Genomic DNA, 21,823 nt, shown 5'->3' on the forward strand with positions numbered 1-21,823 from the left:
AAGGTGCCTGCTGATCCACTCCAGTGGGGGCGAGTCCAGAGCAGGCTGGGGCAGTGTGCTGCTGGCAGTGGCGGGGAGGCACTGCAGGGAGCACAGGCTCTGGGCTGTTGTGGGGCAGGGGCAGGTGCTAACCAGCTCAGGGGGGTATGTACAGGGGACTCCCATGCACAGCCCACAATATCCACAAACCCTCCCCCACCAACTTCACAACTGCACCCTCTCCCACACACAATCACACCCCACAAACACGACACCCACCTACACCCTCCCCCCACCAACCCCGCACACACCTCTCACCACACACCCATATGTCTCTGAAGGGAGTCCTGCTTGCTGCTACATGCACACACCCCACACGCACTGACATGCAATATAGAAGAGTAAGACTTCATTTTAAGCTATTGTGTAATCAACTCTATGTACACTACACAAATGCATGTAAATCAGGACAAAAATATTTTTTGAAATCAAATTAATTAATGTTATAGATGTTCACTTTTTTTAATATAATTTGGTATTTTTCTGGTTCCAAGATGGCAAAACCCCTTGCTGAAGGGAGTACTTCCGGGGGCAAGGGGAGGGACTTCTGGTGGCAAAGTTCAGGGATTAGTGGGTGGGACTTTTAGTCCCAAAATGGCAACCAAGGGGGCGGGGCACCAGTCAGTGGGCAGGGCTACCCTTGCAGCCCTCGCCAGCTCAGCAAAACTCATTAAATGGCCCTCTACCTAAAATAAATCGTTTGCCCCTGGTATTAGGTCATCTCTCTATCCCCATAAGAGATTTTTCACCACTGGATGTAGGAAGAAGAGCCAACCACACTGACTATTATACTATTGAGTCCTTGTATGGAGTGTGGAGTAGAAACAATGTTAATCTCTATGCTCATGATGGGAAAGGGTGAAATATGGCCTATTCACAGCTAGGAAATGTGAAGTTATCTTGGTTTTAGACATAGTGGAACACAAACAAACAAGATATGAGCTTCATGGAAAACAGAAAAAAATACTTAATCAATCCAACTGAGTCCCAGAACATTCTGAAATTCAATCACCGGGTGCTGACAGATCTGGCATCACTGTGTGATTACATTAAAGTCTGAATATTTAAGATTTTAGCTAGCAGGACTATCAGCCCTCATACATTTCTCTACACTTTCAGGTAGTTGTTTATTTATTTCTGTAACACTTGCACTGCTATAGGAAAGCAGCAAGCCTGCTGCCTATCAAAAGAGGACTTGAACTCTACACTGACCCAATTGTGGATATTCCAGATTGTACTCTGACTTCAGTGACCACTAGAATCAGCATCCTTAGCACACACGCCCATTTAATAATCCTTTTCAAAGAGTGAATTTAATTTATGTATCAATTGTGTATTAAACGTGGCAAGCAAGGCTATTTCTACCCTACTGTGATAAAGACAAGTAATGCATTGTCTTTGTGTACAGCTTGAGTGTCAGTCTTCATTTAAAAGAATCATTTACACCTAAAAAAGCAATCATAATGCATACAGTGAAATATGAAGGAATGATCTTCCTGACCCTTTGGGCTATGATCTAATGGATGGGTTGGACATAAACATTTATTTAAAATGTAATTTGAAGTTTATGACATTATTTCCCATTACATAGGAATTGCTATCATACTGAGGCACTTCTTCCATTTTTTATTTCCCAACATTTATTATCAAACTTGCGTGGCAGACACATGTAGTATATAATGGAAAACTAATATCACTGTGTGACAGAAACTGCCATAACCAAGATAAATATTTTGTAAATAATGTCCAGTTAAATGAGTTTAAGGTAGAGTGCTATGATCATCTGCACAGCACTTTTTTATTTAAGGAAGAGACAACTGATAACCCTAAATAAGTCATAAACAATGTTTTCAGAGAAACCTTGAGATTCTTCCAATGAGATTTTAGAGTGGTCCTACTTTTTACTGTCCTTACAGGGAGAAGGAGGCTGAACACGATTTGTTTTCTTTAATTTTCTTTTCTAAAAGAATTAAAAAATAGACAGCACAGATGAGAGAGCACACAGTTGATCCAGTTCTAAAAGGTCCAATTAACTAAGTGTTTCTCATTATAGGCACAACAGCCTATCTTAGTGCAAAAGATCGAGTACCATTATGTATAAGGGACTTATACAACATTTAGAAAGAAAGAGCCAGTGCCACAGTAAAAACATGTTCCTGCAGCAACTCGTTGGAATTGTGGTTAAGCTTCTCCTTGAATACAAACTAGATTAGTGAAGCATCCTTTTAATCAGAAGCACAGAATAGACATCTGTTAGTTAGGAGTCTTAGTCAGGGATGTACCTATCACAATGCATTCTCATACATAGCTTCACCCTCTGCATTCACACCAGACATCCTGCCCACTCAGAAATGAAGCTCACCATTTTGCTAGGGTATTAAATCAGGACCAAGTTAGATATGCTGTCTGCATAACACAATAAGTGCCATCTCTTCTTCAGGATGTCCCCGTTCTGTGACAGCAATGAACATTTGCTGCCACTTGCCTTTACAGTGGATGACAGCCATCAAATGTCACAAAAGTGCAAAAGAAGAAACTGCAATTTGCAGGAACTTATATATACACTAACAAAACAGACTTTAATACCCCATGTGCCTGGAAAATCCATTAAAACCACATGGTTCCTTAAATGTCTAATCATGAAATATAAACCCATGCACGCATGACTGTAAAAAAGTTAGAACAGAACGCAACACTAAAACTACCCTAAGCTATGGCTGAAATAACAAAAGGTATACTCTCATTTCCTTATTTAAAATGAGGAGTTAAGCTTCCCCTAAATCTGAGCCTAGAGCTTCATCAAAAAGGTGTAGAGGACCAAAAAAAGTCTCAGTACATACTGTGCATGCTTTCTAAAAGCTGTACTGTTAGCCAGATGTTGACTGGCCAAGAATGCAGCCTGGAAAAACAACTTCAGATAATGCAGCACAAAAGCCAAAAGGACCCTTTACTTCCTTTGATTCTGTTTCTGCATAACTGTATAATACTTCACAGTGCACAGCATAGGCAAAAGTAAGAGAACAAGTACACATACATGTATATACACAAGAGTCTCCATGTCATAGTTAGCTGGAAAATAGAATCAGATTGGCACAGTGGGGAATTGCTATCAGGAGACCAGGCCTGGAGATGGCAATTCAGAGATGCCCAGTATACCTTTTTTGCCTGTACTCATTTCTTTTCAAGATGAAATGCCAAGCATTGTCACTTTTCCTCAAAGCCAACTCACATGCAGATGGTTTTGTTTATTAAAACGTGTCCACGCATGCTGACTGAACAACGCAATCGATTTGAGGAGGCTTGCTAGTGCCTGTGCTCTTAGTCCAGTAACAGCCCTGACTTCCGAATCCTCACCTAGTGAGGGACAGTACCCTAGCCATGGGAATCAAAGGTCCCAAAGTAAGTTCTCTTCATCATACAGAATGTCCGGGAAGTCTAACCTCCAAGAAGACAGTCTGGTGAGGGCAGGTGGCAGAACAGGAGGAGACCAGCCACTGTGACCTCTTACTGTATATACATTTTTGTATGTAATAAAGAGTTGTTCCACATTACAGGTCTCCAGATATTACATGGTACAAGTGTTACCCAAACTATACAACTCCTAGTCACATGGACTCTTGGTCAAAGATTCTGGACTCCATATATACAATAGCATAAGCTAAAATAGTAAAACCTACAATGAAGAAATTCTTACTCTTAATTTGTGATTTATACTACATTCCTCAAAAGCTAGTTTCAGAGCTATTATAAATAGAGTTGCTCAGTTCACAGTAAATAAAGGAGCCTTGCAGCTCAAGTACTGAAACCAGGAAAGTGGCAGAAGTCACAAATTTCCAATTTATTTAAAACAAAATAAAACTCCAACACTACTACAAAAGCCACATTTTTCATTACACAATCCAGAAAATGTGAAAATCAATCCAATAAACAGGCCTGTCAGTCTCATATTCCATTAATTTTTTAAGAAAACCAAACTAAGACCATTCTACTTCTCCATAAACTTTCATTGCCCAAATATATATGAAAATTAGAAGCACTGTATATGAAGTACGTCATCTAGACCTGATGCAAACAGTGTGCCTTTTAATACTATTAAAGCACTGGATAATATTCTTTAATTAATAAACCCACATTAACCAGACATCAGAAAAAATGACCCAACATGAATTTTAAAATCTGTTAGTGAATTAGACTTTGTAAGTGTTAATGTACATTTAAGCACTAAATATTACATGTCAGAGACTCTTTGCTAAAGCAGGTAACTAAACATCCTTGAGAATGCTAGGAACACATGCAAGATATGCACTGTGATCTTTTACATGTCTAGAGAGGGAATACCACCTCCTTTATGCTTTCCTTCTCAGTTTGTTGTGATACACTCTGTTGAACATTTTTCTTACTATTCTTTAAATTATGGAGACACTGTTCACAGTTCCACAAAAGTAAGCTGTGCAGTTGCAGCATGCATTTAACTATTTTATTAAATATGTGATGTTACCATGGTGAAAAAAAAAAATTAATGCATCTAAAAAAAGACAGATTAAACCTGAGACTACATAAACATTTATCCACCAGCCATAAGCATCTGTGTCACTACAGGGTGCAGCTAAGGTTATTAGAATACTTTCATTTGTGCATTTCCTTAACATGTTTAAATTTTTAAAAAAATATAACCTTAACCTAATTCTCTGTATTTTTAATAGTGGTTTGGGGCTATTTACAAGTTCTCTGTAGTAATTTACTTGTAAATTACTGAAATATACTTTCAACCTCAATTTCATTTTAACATAAATTTTGGTCAGGGGGTAAAACAAACAGTGCACGTGGTTCAGATATTATATACTATACCATTCTGTTTACCACTGTGGAGTGGTATTTATTTAAGCCAGAGTACCTTGCAACAATGACCTATTGGAAAAATATTTTATGCACTGAAGAACAAGAGTGAAATAATGTTTTAAAAGAGATAGAAAGAGAACAAAATGCTACAGTTGGTCTAGAAGCATCCTTATATATCTACATTCTATTTCTCTTTTAATTCTACCTATGCCATATGCAATAGATCCTAGGCCAAAATAAAAGTAAAAGAAAATCATAGGTGTAAAATGTATTAACTTGCACATTGAGGCAGAAGTATTCTCCAAAATGCAGCTGTCTAGGCTGTTAAACCGACCACCTGTGTATCTGAGCACATTATATAAAATTCCAAGTGCTTTGTTTAAGTTTAGATTTTTAAAATATGACTCAAATGATGGGGCTGCTACTGTTGCTCTTGGGACATTATTTCAGAATCTAGTATCTTCTAGCAAGAAATCATTCAAGGCTTTGATAATAATTTTTCTGTTTTTCAAATGATGCTCCTATTTTTTATCATGCCCTGTGAAATGAAAATTTTCAATTAGTTTAGCATTCTAAGTGCTTGTTAGTGGTGACTCATGTAATTATGATCCCCTATCTTCACACACAAGAGAGCAGAGGTTGCAGGGGAGGGGAGAGGGGGGAGAGCAGAGAAAAGATTGTGTTCCTTAAAATAGAGATTAAAAAAAAATGGGGGCGGTTGTTGTTTCCTTCCCTGTGCTCTGCAGTTTCAAACATTTGAACAATGAAAGGTTCATCTTGCCTCCTAGCTTTCTCCCACGACAAAAAGTCAGTTGCTGCAAGAACCTTGAACTTATCTATAATAGTTCATTGGACACAAATGTATTTTTTTATTTTTGTATTAGTATACTCACACTTAAATTACTTCATACTTAAAATAAAAGATTTCCATAAGCTGACTCTAGTCTTCTCACTTGTATCTTACTGTTCAGGGTGGTGTTTATTCCACCTGGTACATACATCCCCTTTAAAGGGGATTCTTGGTGCTAGATGCAGGCAAGGTAAAATTCAATAGCAAGGTTCCCCTGGATCTGCATAGCCATGAAAACAGCAGCATTGGCACTCTGGACACCCAGGGCCATGCAAAGGCACAGGTCTTTTCAATGATGTCCTAGTCCTGAGGACCAGAAGTTTGGATGTCAGACTCACTGTCTGTTCTACCCAATGTAGTGACATGGAAGATGCCATCTTCCTTGTAGTCCCCCTGCCACAAACCTTCCCTCATTAGATATGACTTTTTTTTTAAATTAGGCCAAGGGGTATGAAAAGCAATTCTATGAAACCAATTATCTAAGCTACCACAAATCCAAAAGTAAAAGTTTCATAGGGAGAGAAGACTTAATAAGAAAGTTTTAAAACCCACTAAAAAAGTCCTAACTGACATTTGCCAGACACAATGATATCAGTTTAAAGTAGGGATGGGCAAAATACAGCCTGTGGGACGAATCTGGCCAGTCACCCTGTCCCTTCTGCCCCCATTGCCAGGAGAGTTGGATGCAGCAGGTACATGGGGTCTGCCTGGAAACTGGCCTGGGACCCCTGCAGGTAGGGCAGTCCTGACTGGGCAGATGGGATGGAGCTGCAGGCAGGTGGAGAGTGGCATCCAGGAGTGGGATGTGCAGGTAGGGCCAGGATGTATAAAAGGGGCCAGAGCAGTGCAGCTCGGCAGCATCCAGTCACGATCTTTCGGGGTTGCCTCATGCTGCTGGGCCACACTGCTCTGCAGCTGCGCTGTACTGAGGCTGCCTGCATGCACCTGTCCTGGGGTGGAGACAGCGGGAGCCAGGTCATAGGCATGCACCCAGCACCCCTCCCAGGTTGCACTGGTCATGATCTGTTGTGCGAGAAATGGATCGTGGCCCTGGCCCCAACCCCATGCTGTCACTGTCCCATGATGCTGGCCCTGGCCTTAGCTGCCCATCCTGCTCTTGGATGCTGCTCGCCACCTCCCTGTGGCCCCATCCCACCCTCCCAGCTGAGTGCACCCTGCCCACAAGGGTCCTGGGCCCTACCACTTAAGGAGTTTTGGTGAGCTGTTGTGGGATAGGAGGGGGTAGGATTGCTGACCCAGCCCACAACAGGTCATCAAAACTCCTCAAGTGGCTCCCCAGCCCAAATAACTGCCCATCCCCAGTCTAAAGACTGGATATTGGTTCCTGCCAGGAGCTGAAGGAAGTACCGAGAGTCCCACAAAGTGAGGACTTTCCCAATCATTTGAGATCTACTGGCATAAAGACTCCCGCTGGTTGTCTTCAACATATGATCCCTTCAGTCTACCCTTGCTTTTATCCTAACGTTATTCATCTCACACCTCAGATAAGTGCAATTCTTGAGACAGAGGTACAAGTGGAAATATTTCTTGACAGACGTTTTTGTTTGTATGAATCACAGGTCATTGATGATGATATCCATGTTATTTTGATATGTAATTTATCACTGCAGATCTAGTTTATGATCTGCATTGTTCAAATATGATAAATACATTTTCTGTTAAGTGGGAAAAGGAAAGTGGTCTGATGGGAAAGATCTGGTCAATCCTAACTCTGCTGTAAATTTTGTATGCCCCTCTAGCTTAGAAACTGAGCACAATACTAACTATTAAGTTTTAGGGCTTTGGAAAATCTACTTCCCTATCTGCAAAACAGAGAATATTACTTTCCTTTTTCTACTTTTTATCTTCTCTATTTAGATGATAGTTTTTTTTGGGGAACAGGGATTGCTTCTAAACATGTGTTTGCAGAGTGCCTAGCACGAGGTCTTTACTCTGCAACAAGGGTTATGAGAATATAGTAATATAATGGTCCTATTCAAATGAGGAATCTGTGCAGAATCGCATGATAAAGTACCAAATTGTATGATAAATTAGTTTATCTACCCCTGCCACTAACTCTACAGCATCAAAACCCTGAGTAGTTTCTAGCAGATGCCATTATTTAAAAAAACATACTATAAAAATATTTCTTCTTCCTCTCCCAAAGTTTACAGATGCCTAGAAACCAAAGTAGGCAAAATTCAGTCCTGAACCAGTTATAGTTTCTTAACAGAAAAAAATGTCAAGACCTTATAGTCTGTTATTTTTTTTTGCCCTGCAGGGCTAGCAATGGAAACTTTTTTTTTTTCTTTCTCCTTCTTCTTCTTCTTCTTCTAGTAGTGGATAAAGACTCCCAGCTTTTCTGTGGAACTCAGCACTTACTTCTAGCTCTGAAAGTACCTGAGGTAACAAACTTTGAAACACTGTCATGTTTATCTTTAAAAATAAAAGTTATTTTAGCTCATTTTAGATGTTTTTATAGCTCCTCCTAAACTATCTATAGTTGGATTCCTAGTAACTGAGGCATATGGCTTCACAGGTGGAAGAATAGAAAAATCTATTACAATTTAAAATCTAAAATAGCTTTATTCTGTAACAGCATGGAATAAAGTTTTGTGTTTTATGATACCTTGTCTAGTTCAGTTATTTCTAAGTTTCTGTAAGGTCACACATCCATGGTCTCAGCATTAGTCACAGAAGTAAATACAAAGTCATCGCTCTCTTCTTCTAACCCTGTCTCCAGGAGAAAACTTAAAATTCAGATTTTGTACAAGACATACACTGTGAAGGTACAAATGAGTTTGAGAGGGTTATCATAGGGTGAGGGTGAAAAGGGTGGCTTGCACCTTGAAAGCAACATCGCTTTCCTACCCATAAGGCTTTGAGAAGTGAACTGGAACAATAGCAGATATACATGTTAAAGAGCATGAAAGCATCTTTCAGAGAACAGGCATTCTCCCCATTGTTCTACGACCAATACAAAGAAGTCAGGAATAAAAAAGGAATAATAATGGCGATATGCAGTACTACAAATTCCCCTCATTAACATTACAGGGGGTACTGAAAATAAGAACTGCTTTTACACCAAATACTTTACCGTGACATCTGCAGAAAGCAGGAGACTTAACGTTCAAAGGGAAGGGGAACAAAACTACAACCCCTCCTTCCCCTCAGTTTTTTCAGCTGGATCAACAACATGTTTCAGTACTGCCAGCTAAGGTCGGAGAGCTCTCTGCCGAAGGTTAGCCTTGCCTTGTTGCTTTCACAGGCAATAAATATAATGCAGGAGCAAGCACAAAAAAAACAAACAAAAAAAACCTGAGATGGTTTTGTGAGGTCTCTTCCAGCTCTACTTTCCTATGATCTTCCAATACCACATTTGAAGTTCCTTGGGGTTTTTTTTTTTAAATCATCTCACAACCAACTCTCTGTGTAACCATATTTACTCTCCAGTATAGCCTGTACCAGATGCTTCAGGGAAAGGTGAAAGAAATCATGCAATAAGTAGGTGCAGCTACCATAATATCTAATTTTGGATGAGACCATTATCTTAATGTGTCCAAAAAGTTTGTTTTAGCATACAACATTGTTGTCCAAATCCTTTCTGAATCTTGCTTAAAATGTGCTGTGTTTCAACATCTTGAGCAATAGTTTCAATGCATGATTACATGTTATGTAAGAAGTTTTCCTTTATAAGTTTTGAATTTGCTGCAATTAATTTAATTGAATGCCAACTTGCTATTGCATTATGAGAAAGGGAGAAAAGAAATCCTCACTTCTGTATCCTACTCGTTGTTTTGTATGCTTTATTGTGCTGTCTTTATTAGTTACCTTTGCATGATAAATAACTTCAATCTTCTCAATCTCTGTTCATATGACTTTTTCATACCTCTACTGCTTTGTGTCACCTTTCTCTGAAGCCCCTCCAATTCTGCAGTATCCCTGCTGGGATGACTGACCAGTACCGCCCAAGGTATCCAGAGGAGGCTGAATCATTGACTTATATTTAATTAAACTTCTAGGGCTGTCGAATAAAGGATTACCAATCAGCAATGCTTAGAAGACCCCTGGGTTGACCATCTCCTACAAGAATAAGGTCAAATTCAAAACACCTTGCTAGGCAACCCTACTGTATACTTCATGTACATGGAGACTTCCATAATCCCTGCAGTTTACCCTTGCGGGGACTGAAAGAAACATATGAAATTTACACCCTCACGTTCCCCGTGTTTTGTATGCATTCCTTCCCCAGAGATACAGTGAGATATTGTGAGTTATGTAGCTTTTCTACAGCTGTAAAATCATGCTTCATACATGCTATGTTCTCTACCTCAAAAAGCTACATTTTATAGGCCCCATCACATCATCTCCCTGTCCTAGGTGGATAGCTAGGATTGCTGCTTTTCAAGTGTGATCAAATTTAAATGAAGCCTCTCTTCACAAATCAGTCTTTATTTTAAGCACTCTTCTTCCATAGAAGAGAAAGAAGAAGGGACTCTACTCCTGGTTGTTAGAAAAAAGGAGAAATTGTGAGTCCCTTTTCTTCATACTGCTTTCCTAGAAGTAGAAACCACTTTTCCTCCTTCACATCTTCCCTCAGTCTCCTATTGATAGCAACTGGAAGAGATCAGTATTTCTTTTCCTCCATATGAAGACAGGTAGGCAGGAACATCAGTATAACACCATATCTGTCCACTTGGAGCCCTGACTCTGTTGCTGTAAAAAAATCACTGCCCTGATTTGGAATAGAAAATGTTTCAGTCATTGCAAACTATCCAAATCTCAAATAAGGTAAATATTCATGAGAATGAGGTGAGGGGTAGGTGGAGAAGGAGGAGCAACCCCCCCCCCCCCCCCAAGTTAAACATTTAAGCAGATAATGAAAGCAGTTTTATTGTAACAATGATTAGCTGTTCCCCATTGGGAGGCAATAAGTCAGCCACTCATGAAGGCTGTACTGGACAGTGTCGCTCTGACAGCTTAATGTAACAACAGCCTTATCGTCGGAAAAAGAGAAATCATACAGAAGTCTGTAACTAGGTTGGCTAAATTTTTTAAAAGTGCACGAAATAGGAACAGGATTTTGTCAATCTGCAATATTAAAAATTTACTATTTCCCTGATCAAATCTGCTACTTGTTAAAAATTCAGTCACCCTAACAAACATCAATATAACATTGCTCATTTGTCTTTGGTAAAAAAATTCAGAAAAATGGTGAATGAAATGCTGATCAGAGAAAACCCAATTCATTTCCCCACTTGGTTAAGTTATCTGCACCAAATTTGATTTGTTTCAACTCAAAAACTGTTGGTGTTCTCCGAAAACAAAGAACTGTTCCTTTCAAACATTTCAATTCTACAAAGGTTGTTATACGGATTTCCTTCTAGTTTTGCTGTGGTCACATCATATGAATTTAAAGCAATGTCAACTGGATCTATTTACTGAACGGTGACAACACTCACCACCAGAATATGAAGCACAAATGTGAAAGAAGTGAGATGATTTTTGTTGTGATGGAGCATATTGCTTTTCATTAAACATTCTTGCCTGTAATTGTACCAAAAACTAGGGAAAAGAAAGCAAATCTAACAGATGTATTTTTGTTCTTTACTGCATCTCTGTTGTAGAAAAGAGATGTTTTCTTTATTTTGGGTTTTTTGCTTATTTTCTCAGCCATCTGTAGGATGCTGCATCTGTATTTAATACATACACACACACACACACACACACACACACAAATATCTTGGCTAGCATGTACTTCACTTCCACCTTCAGAAAGACCTGAACAGTGATGCCACACGACTATGGCCAGAGCTGTATCTCATCCCACCCAAATTCCCTTGCCCAAAGGCCTATTGTTATATTGTAAAAAAATAATAAGAAAAGAAAGCAACTATGACTATATTTTAGGTATTATTTTTAAGAGTAGTAAGAGGTAGACAGGTTCTGAAAGAACTACAATGTTCATGACAAAAAGAGGCGAGCGGAGGATTCATAAAAATATTTTACTCCTACATGACCTACATAAGTGTCAAGGCCAAATTGAGCCACATATCTGGATTAGATGATTATGTCAAACACTTGGACTGGCAACAACCAAACAACATGTATTTAAATGCTACTTCTCCTTTCTACAGTAAGTGCTAAGTTGTACTGAAAAGTCGCATTAAATATGTTAGCTTATATTTTAGAGCATGATATTTTTCCTGACTTTCTAGTCAGTTCAGGCTCTGCTTCATACTTTCTCCCATGCCACCTTTAAGAGAATAGGAAGAAGAAAGGGTTACATCTCCCACTAGCCCATGAAGTAGAACCAGCATTCAGGGGTGAACAAACCATCCCCAATGTGGGGTGGGTTGCAGTAGTAATTCTATTGCTGAATGTCACCAAGGCAAATTGCCAGCTGGTGCTCTTATTAGATAGTGTGGCTCAACATTAACCCCCACAGCAACATTAACCCCAACAGACAGGATCTTCAGTGGTCCCTTGTGCATAGCAAACTAACCCTTAATCTGGCCTGAGGAGTGCCTTCCAGCTGCAAACATTCTTCATAAGCACATGGATAAAGACCTCCCCCCACCTCTATAGATAAAATGAACGGCTTTATCTAGCATAAATGATCTGGGGAGAAATAAGTAAATGAATGGAATACATAAAGCCAAGTTATAGCATTAGCAGCTGAAAGCCCAAAAGAACATACATTCAAAGGACTTGTCTGAGCTTAAATGCAATGACAATAGGTGCTTTAGAAAACCTCTAAGACTGAGCATTGCTAAAAAGAAATGGAAAGAATGGGCCTGATTCTCCCTTAACTTCCACTGTGGTAAATCAGGAATGACAACCAAGTCAGTGGAGTTACTGGGGTGGGAGGAAAGCATGGAAATCTGCATTGCCTTTATTTTACCAGTTAAAGATAAACCACCTGAAGTTGCAGATAAAATGTTCCACAGTCCATTAGGCAAGGCTGTGACTCTCATTGGCTTCTTCATATTACACAGGTATCATGCCCTAATTCATTTACTACAGAGGGACTATCTGTTCTGCTGTGCCCAAGCCTAACCTGAAACAGTTCAAGTTAGCCCATGGTGTTAAACTAGCCAGTGGTGTCACAGGAATGAGTCTGGGGAAGCAGTGTAACGCAAAAGGCTGGTGAGAGGGTCAGGACTTTTTCAGTCAGGCAGTGGCTGCTGCATCAGATAGAGAAATAACAGAAACTGTTGCTGGAAACCCAGGAAGATGTCCTAAAGGTACCTCAAGTGTCTGGGACAATCTTATCACTGTCAAGGCCTGTAATTCTTTGGAACTCTTGCTGTAAATGGCAAAGAAAAAGGATATGAACATTTCTGTATCAGCTACTCGTTACTCCTTCTACCGCTTAAAAGAGCCAAAACCAGGAAGGGGACCCATCAGCATAAGAGGTGTTTCTTTCAAGACCCATAATCCAAAGAAAAAAAGCCTGACAGGACAGTTCAGCATGGCTACAAGGTCTGAAGGCATGGATTTTCCGATATCACTTCCTAAACTAGAGATGATGCCCAATAACGGAAAGGAATCACTCATTTAGTTTTACCTAATTTAATTTTTTCTTGGCATTCTCTTCTATCATAATCCTAATTGAATAAGATATTTGGAACAAGAACCTCCTTTTTCATTTGTTCTGTAAAGCCCTATGATACCCTATAGTTAATAACAAATCTGATTGAATTGTATAAATTCAAATAGTAGGCAAAAAGTGGAAACACACACGCACTTTATTCCAGTTGACTGCCAACTGCTCTTAAAAAACCAAAACCAAACCCCACCCCCAGAGTCTGAATCGGCATAAGACCTTCTCATTTCAGGACCACCCGGAGTTACCCCTATATTTTAATATTTTTTCTATGTTCTTAAAGTACAACCCTCTCAAAAATAAAGACCAATTACTACTCCAACTAAGACATTCAAGTGTGTATTGTTCTGCCAGCATTGCAACAGTCTAAGAACAATTTTGGAGAGTGAAACTTGTCTATGGTGAGGGTGGCAATTTCTCTCCTAACAGACTCCAATATTAAATTTTTCTATGTTCACTTTAAAGTAATGAAACTTCAGAGAACAGGTAATCATTACAGGAATAGCAAAACTCACTTACACTATGATAAGCAGATTTTACTTTTCAATAATATTCCATGGAGGATGCAGTGTTGCCTGGACAGTACCTGCTAAACCATTCTGGCAAGATGGGCGCAGAAGTGAACTGCTCTTAATGGACGTAGGACAGAAATTAAAATTCTGCTTTGTTCAAGTACACCTAAAACTATTTATTCTGGGCATTCCTAGCTACCACTCAAGTGAGACACTTTTCATTAAGCATTATTTTGTAGAATATTTTGAATTTTAAGAGTAAAATAAAAGGGATTTGAAAATGTTCTAGGTGATATTCATACAGTGTTTTAACGGATCTTTTGAATGCAATTGTTGTACTGGATCTTACTGCCGTAACAGGAAGGTTTAAGACTCATTATCTATTGCTTTACAGTAGCCATAGATCATCCTGTACACTAATCTCACAAAACCAGATTAAAAGTTAAGTCCACCTTTGTACTCCACTTGTTTTGCTTCATTTTCTTTAGCCATCTAATATTTACCTCAAGATATCCAAAGTAAATGTTTTGTTAAATGTCAAACAAATATCCATATTTTAACGCTTCTAATCACTTCATATAACAACGTTTTTATTTTTAGCATAATTTTCATATTGAATATAAACTGAACATTAGAACAACCCCAAACTATGGATCAATGGTTTGTGTTTCAATTGTTGGGGGGGGGGGGGGGGGGGGAGGGGGGAATCCATTTATTTGTTTCTCTTAAAAAGAAAATCAGGTTTTAAAAACATGTAAAAATATTTTGTACTATGAGTTAATATAACATACAATAAATCCTTCAAAATGAGCAAGTATGGCCTTTCTAAAACTGTACTACCTAAAGTACTTTTTACCAAATAGGTAATACAAGCCATCTGGGAATTTTACATTATTATGCAAGACTCTCTTCTTACAAGAAGATGAGAAAATGATGTTCAAGCAGCAAATGTTGTATGTTCCTAGTAAGAAAAAAAAACAAAAAAGAAGAAAAGAAAAGAAAAGAAAGAAAAATGTAGCCTTGGGGCTAAATTTTCACCTTCCCAGCATCATTGCTCGACTCCCTTCTTACTTGAAACGTTCCATAAGCGTATTTATAGGCATGCACCTCATCTTTAATGCAAACCCTTTCATCTAGGTATTAGGAAAAAGGAGGGGGGATGGGCGGGGGCTTCCAAAAGTGAACAATTTTATATATCATATAATACTTTAAGGGATTTGGTGAGGGAGTGGGGGGTTGCATTTCCCAGCTTGTCAGCTTGCTTTAGGTCACAATTCTGATATTATTTAAACCCAACAGGCAACCTGATCACAGTAACAATAAAATGATCCTGTTTTTCTGTATGTCATTTTATTTTTACCAGAGTCCATGGCTCAGAGGAGTAGCTATTTCAACATTAAAATAAGTAAATGTATTTGATAATAAAACTTTCATAAATGAAACACCACAGTCTATATACTTGGAGTCTAACACAGAACTACAAAAGATGTAACTTACTGTTATCTGTATGAAGCCAGGACACTTGCAAGACAGGTAAGTAGAGAAAAGCAACTCCAGTAAATTCCTTCTATCAGACTCAGTTCAAAGAAATCCTTAAGAATTTTTTGTCAGAATCAGTTGTTCAAATTATTTAAAGGGTTATTAATACTCAACAAGTTTTTAAACAACTTTAGTTACAAATAAGTGTAGAAGCACACCTTGAAAAATAAACAAAATGCTGCCATCTGCTTTGAATTATGCAGGACAAAACCCTTTTTTAAGACTGAATTTTACAATAGAAGTTTTCAATACAATTCTCTTTGTTTTGCCTATCAAGACCAGCTACCATATTCTGCAACAGCTGATGACATGACTCCACTGACACTGATAGTACCTAATGTTTCATATCATTAACTTCTACAGGACTACCAGAATCTTGAATGCAGACTTCAGGAAGACTTTGTTTTAAACTATTCTGCCTTCATATTTGTACTTCATTCTTTAAAGGAAGTAAATAAGTTCTGTGCTGACATTAAACAAAATTAAATAGCTCTAGAAGGAGAGCATCAACACAAGAGAGTCAGGTTTACTCAAGTCAGCACCAGCATATTTTAACTTGTGAATTTGGTCTCCATCACAGCGATATTTCACAGATCATCATCAGTGATGCATTCATATTCCCATTCGCATTACAGTTTCTAGTATTATTATCCAATTCAAAAAAATAAAGTACACTGGTGAGTTAACATGTCTTTGCACGACCCAGAATTCCTTTATGTGGGGGTCAAAAGCCAAGGTTCGTCAGGACTCACAAATACATCAGCCTAAATCAATAGGGCATCCCTAAATAGTAGCAAACACCAACATACACTGCTATTACATTAATAAATTACTCCCTAATGGGAGCAGTGACAACTAAGATGCGCACTTAGCAGCCCTGTTTGCAGGCTACCCCTGATGCCTGAATGCTCGTTCTTATTTGGGCTCTGTTCTAAAGGCTTCAAAGCACACAAGAAAAATCTGCTCAGTGCTGTGAAATAAATCAAAGCGTATTTACTGAAGATTCCTAAGGAGCTTCTGCCCAAATGTCATGGAAGGGAGAGCGAGCTTGCAGAATACTAAACTCGCTTTTCAAAGAAGATCAAAGCAACAGGAGCAACAATTAAAACATGAGTGTGCGCCTGTGTGTGTGCACATTCACGCGTGCGGGTGCAATAAACACCCCTTTTTCAATGATCTATGGACTCTGGACAGTGATTTAACTAATTATTGTACATTTGATCAGAAAGGATATAGAAAACAGCATAGAGGCACACAAAAATAGCTGGCTTGTGCCTACGTATACATTGCATTTTATGTACATGCAGCATTTTACAAAATATGCCGTTTCAATTCATTTTGAAAAGCTCCTTAACTGCAGTCTAACAAAACCAGCTCATCTTTTTTTCTTTTTGATCAAGGGACAAATTAAGTCTCAGTAGTACCTTTACCCTTTCAAATGCTTGAAAGTTACTTATTTCTCAAAGAACGTTACAATAGGGTCTGGCAGAACAGCTAGATTTAAAGGCCAGCAGTTTCTGTTACGTAACCTTCTGAACAGCTAGAATCATAAACCAGCCATTTCAAACTGTAATTGGGCTACAACTTAACAGCTTCTTGAAGGCTGAAATTTTATATCTTTATTGTTAAGTTTTAAATGGTTTGGCTCCTTCCATTTAAAAAGCAGATTTAAACACACACAGTACATATATAAGAAATATTCCTCCTAGGGAAAAAAAAAAAAAAACCACCAACCTGATTGTTCTAAGGACAGCTATGTTTCATAACATTCATTATGCCTCAGTGCCATACACTATTGTCTACGTGCACAGCATGGATATTAGGCAGACTTTACTAGAGTAAGATTTGCATTGCAACTGTTACAGATCTGATAGTGTCAACAGACTGGGTGGACTCCCAGCTCCCACTAGTAAGAACACTAGGGTTATTTCACTGACAATACAGTTTCTCTACTTCCCTCTATCTATAGCAGACCTGCAGGTGCATCAAGGACCCCTTTTCAAATGATCTATGAACTCAGGTCAGCAATTTAACCAATTACAATTCCTTATTATCCATCTAAATTATAAGGAACCTGCTGAAAGACCCTGCCAATATGCAACAACTTCAATTTTAGAAGTGTTGTTCAATACAGTGATATTTTCACATTCTTCCTAATTAAGAATTGAGCATTAGAATAGCGTAGTAGCCTATTCATTTTGCCCCTTGACATAAATTGTTAAAAATCAAATTTGATTTGCTATTTAAGCTGTAGTCACTAGCATATTATCAAGCTGTCATGTCTAAAACGTCAGCAAGCACAGGCGCCATTGGCTTATTTCACTGTTTATGAAAGTGAACTAATTAAATGGAGTAATTAAAACAGTCCCCTGGCTACTTATTTAACTGTGAAGGTAAAAGGGGTTTATATTTGAGTTCCTTGTGCCCCATTACCACAGCAACATTTTGAGGCCTTTTCCTTTCCCAGTCTTACTCTGGGTTGCAGTTTCCTTTTGAGTGCCAGGCAAGAATCAGGCACACAAATAGTTTTTCCTGATACTTATTTTGAGGATGCAATGCAAAAATTTCCCCTCATCAAATATTTAAGGTATTCCTCAGATTTAATATTAGTCGACCCATAATTAGTTTTACTTTTTGGAGAACTGGGGCTCAAACCATCCCCATTTTGCTGCCTTTGCAAACTGTTACTGATTTTGCTGAAGGAAGAACCAGGCCCCACTGGGAAACCCTGATAAACTAGTGCTGCTTCATGAAGGTAACAGTTTTCACCAAGGCCACCCCCAGTATTTTATTTGACCATAGTTCGGGAGCTGCTCCGTGCGCTGGTGAAGCCAATGGCAAAACCTCCACTTATTTCAGCAAGGGAAAGGCTTCGTCCTTAGGAATATATGGATTTAAAGATCATGCCTTTTCATGTATGACAGTAGTTCCATTGAAATCCAATGGAGCTATTCATGGAAGTCAAGCAAATTAGGATTTGGCTCTTAAATCAATATCCAAGAGTATCAATTTGATCTCACTACAGAAAAATTGAACAGTATACTATGTACTAGCATTGTTGTTACATAATGTTGGGAAAAAACACACCCTTATATATATTTTAAAGAAAGTTAAAAATATATAAGTCTGAAGAAGAAATGAAGCACCCATTTCATTTAGTGTCTGGATTACAGATTCTTATTAAACAAACCAGAGCTCATTATAAAATCAATATAAACTTAACCAGCATGCCCCCAAGAGAAATGGCAAAAAAGGTCAGTCCAAGAAATTCAAACAATTTTCCTGCTGGAAGGGCACGATTTTAATTACAGATACTATTAATTAGAGCTGTCACTAGGAGGATTGTCCTGTTAATTATCACAAATTCAGTTTCAAGAGTGACTTTTAGAACCTGGAGGGCTTTTTATTTTTGTTGTTGTTAAATTAAGCATCTTCATGTTTAACTGAAGACGACTGTCTCTGAAATACAAAAAAGCCAGTTGCAGGCTTTTCATTTACAAAACAAACAAAAACACTATCAAGGCAACGTCTTCTTTACCACAGTTAGTAACACTAGTCTAACAAATTGTTATTGTGTCCCACTTTATCCTAGACCAAATGGTTTCATCCTACTGAGGAGTTATTTTTTTCCCCTTCCCCCAACCTGGAAAAAAAATCCAGATTCTCTTTACTTAGTGTTAATCTTTTCCTTTTAGAAGTACATTTCCGCTCTCTGCTTAGAATGAAAGGTAAATCCATTCCTCTGAAATTTTAACTACTATGTGAAATCATTTGAATTCCTCATTTTTTTTTACTGAAGAACTCTGTGTCTCTTCACATAGGTAGAAATGATATTAAATACATTGGTTACAGAAATAAGAGAACTTTTAAAGCTAAAGTGAATGATTCCCTTTAAGGCCCTCGATTGCGAACTTCCAGATACTCCAGTCTACCAGAATACAAAGAGAACATAGCAGGAAGGAAAAATAATTGTAAGTAGCTCTAATTCAAAAAGCACCGCTAAACAGAATGTACGGTATTACCTCATTTCAAATGTGAAAGAACCAAGATGATAGCAAAAATATCTGCCTATTCTTGGAATTTTACTACTTATTTTTTAAGCCAAATATTCTGGGGCAGCAGAGTGCACTTGCATGGTTTCTGCCACAATACGAACATTTTCATGCAGATAATTTACTATGAAATAAGTATTTATTAATCCTAAATAAACCTCAAAAAATACACAGTTGTCTATTTAAACCAATACTTCTGAACCTGACTCTGGGCACTGGCTGCTTTTGATTTATTTCAGAAGATGCATGTGCCATATTCCGGTTACTGGGTACACATCTGCTACCATTGTTCTCCTGGAAACCATTCTGGTTTACCTCCCCATCTATCAGCATTATATTTCACTTTATCTGAATAATGGCAGAAGGTGGCAACAGATCGGGTCAAAGGCTCTTTTCATATCAGACCCTGAAGAAGTTGATTATTCAGAGAGAGACATCTTCAGATAACTGCTGATCCATCCCTCATCAATGCTAAAGATTTTTTTGTTATTAATAGTGGCAGGGGATAACAGATGATGGATATTATAATGTTATTTTTCAGAGAATCTCAATGGCAGCTCTTTTTTTTCCATCTATTTCTAATTAGACACACATTTACAGCAACTACAAGAATAGCCGAGATTAATACCCAGCAGTAAAAAGCAGCTCCAGCAGATCTGCAAGGTTATTAATAGGGAGGCTCCAAGCCGGCACTGTAAAAAACAAAACAACCCCCTCAACTCTAAATAAATGAACAATCCCTCCTGGGACTGATAAATAATCTGTTTAAGTGTCAGGGGAGAGCAAGTGCTGGAGAAAAAAGCAGGTCCTTACCTGATAAGCAGCAGTGGCATCGGAGCTGGCATCTGTGCCCAAAGTGGAGAGCTTCTCTTTCAGTTTGTGATGAGACTGGTGGCGGAGGCAGTAGATGACCCCGGAAGCGACTAGGACCCCAATAATGCAGGTGATGGAGAGGAGAGTGAGGACGATAAATTTGGTGGAGTCTTCTTCCTCGGCTTGCTGAGGGAGATGCCTCAGTTTGCTTTTCTGTAAGGAAGGAAAGGGAGCCAGTGCCTGAGCCGGTGCTACAGAAACATCCAGCAGTAGGAGGTGGAAAGCAACATTTAGACCTGCAGGTTTAAAAGTACAAGGGTGGGGCACCAACCCTGATGGGCCCAGAGACAAAGTTGCAGTCCAGGGGCCCTGCAGAAAGCAGTGACAGGCAGGCATGGGAGCAATACCCTCCCTACAAAATAATGTTAAGACCACGAATAAAATCATCAGGAGAAGAATGCATGTCCCACCTACCTGGGCTTATCCTTCCAGAACAGTTTGCAAATCTAATGAATGAAACAGGCTCTTACACAGGAGAATTAGAGGGGGTGAGAAGAGATATTTCCACCCATAGCATCATACACCTGCAAAAGTCTAGTCTCTAGCCTGGAGTTTTCCTCCTGAGCACTTAAGTTAAAAGTGGAGAAAAATCCCTGTGAGCGACTGCTCAGCCATCCCGCCTGCACACACCAACCAAAAAAAAAAAAAAAAAAAAAAAAAAAAATCAAAAAAATCAGATGAGTCTTGAGCACCTCGTATCCCCTTTAGCTACAAGTTGTGTTACTAGGGCTGGGTTGTTGGCAGCAAAGATCCAGCTTTTTTTTTTTTTTTTTTTAATTATTTTCCCCTCAAGTTGGGAGGGGAAAAAAACCCCAAACAACAACCGCCCAAAGTAGGTGTCGCTCCTTCACTTCTGGCTGTGGCAGGGGGAAGAAAAAGTAAGCAGCGATTTAAACTCCTCCAGAGACCCACACATATGGTTTTGTTGCGGCAGCAATAGGAGAGGCTCCTCCCGGTGCACTTCGCTCGTCTCCATGTGCTCCAAAACTTGCCCGATCATTTCCCCTCATTAGCTTCATTATAAGCGGTATTAGCAACAATTAAAAACGCAACAGGGAAATGAAAAGCCCAGGCGCGCTCGTTGCAGCAGGACTCATTTGGACAGCGTCCCCCCCTCTCGCAATTACCAGGGAAATGAATGGCGAAGCACGCCCCTGCCTCAGCCCCGCTTGCTACAAGATGAGGACAATTAGCGACCTCCTTTCCGCCGCCACGGCATGGGCTTTCCCCCATGAACGCCCGGTCGCGCCCGGCCGGACAGGCCAGCTCGGGGCGCTCCCTCCCTCCCGGAGCGGGCTCGGCATTGAGCCGCCGCCTCTTCGCGTCCTGCCGCCTCGCGCAGCGGCTCCAGTCTCAGGCCGATCCGTTTTCCTCTTGTCATCAGAAAGGCGCCGCAGCAATTAGCGCCGGGCTGGGCTGCAAGAGCTGCTCGTTAATTAGCCTCCTCGCCCCCAGCGTGGCGGACTGGCCGGGGCTGAGCTCCAGCCAGCGCAGCTCTCCTCGCCCGGCC

The 21,823-nt window shown here is 39.4% G+C and overlaps 1 protein-coding gene across 1 annotated transcript in view; it reads right to left on the bottom strand.

The window, feature by feature from the left end:
- PTPRN2 (protein tyrosine phosphatase, receptor type N2) overlaps window positions 1-21,823 on the bottom strand; it is a 636,077-nt gene that overhangs the window by 114,741 nt on the left and 499,513 nt on the right. The window contains exon 11 of the mRNA XM_025197792.1: window positions 20,254-20,466. Within this exon, the coding sequence (XP_025053577.1) occupies window positions 20,254-20,466 (213 nt within the window). The remainder of the gene's footprint in view (window positions 1-20,253; window positions 20,467-21,823) is intronic.

This window comes from Alligator sinensis, unplaced genomic scaffold (genome assembly GCF_000455745.1).
Source record: "Alligator sinensis unplaced genomic scaffold, ASM45574v1 scaffold601_1, whole genome shotgun sequence".
NCBI classification, from domain to species: Eukaryota; Metazoa; Chordata; order Crocodylia; family Alligatoridae; genus Alligator; species Alligator sinensis.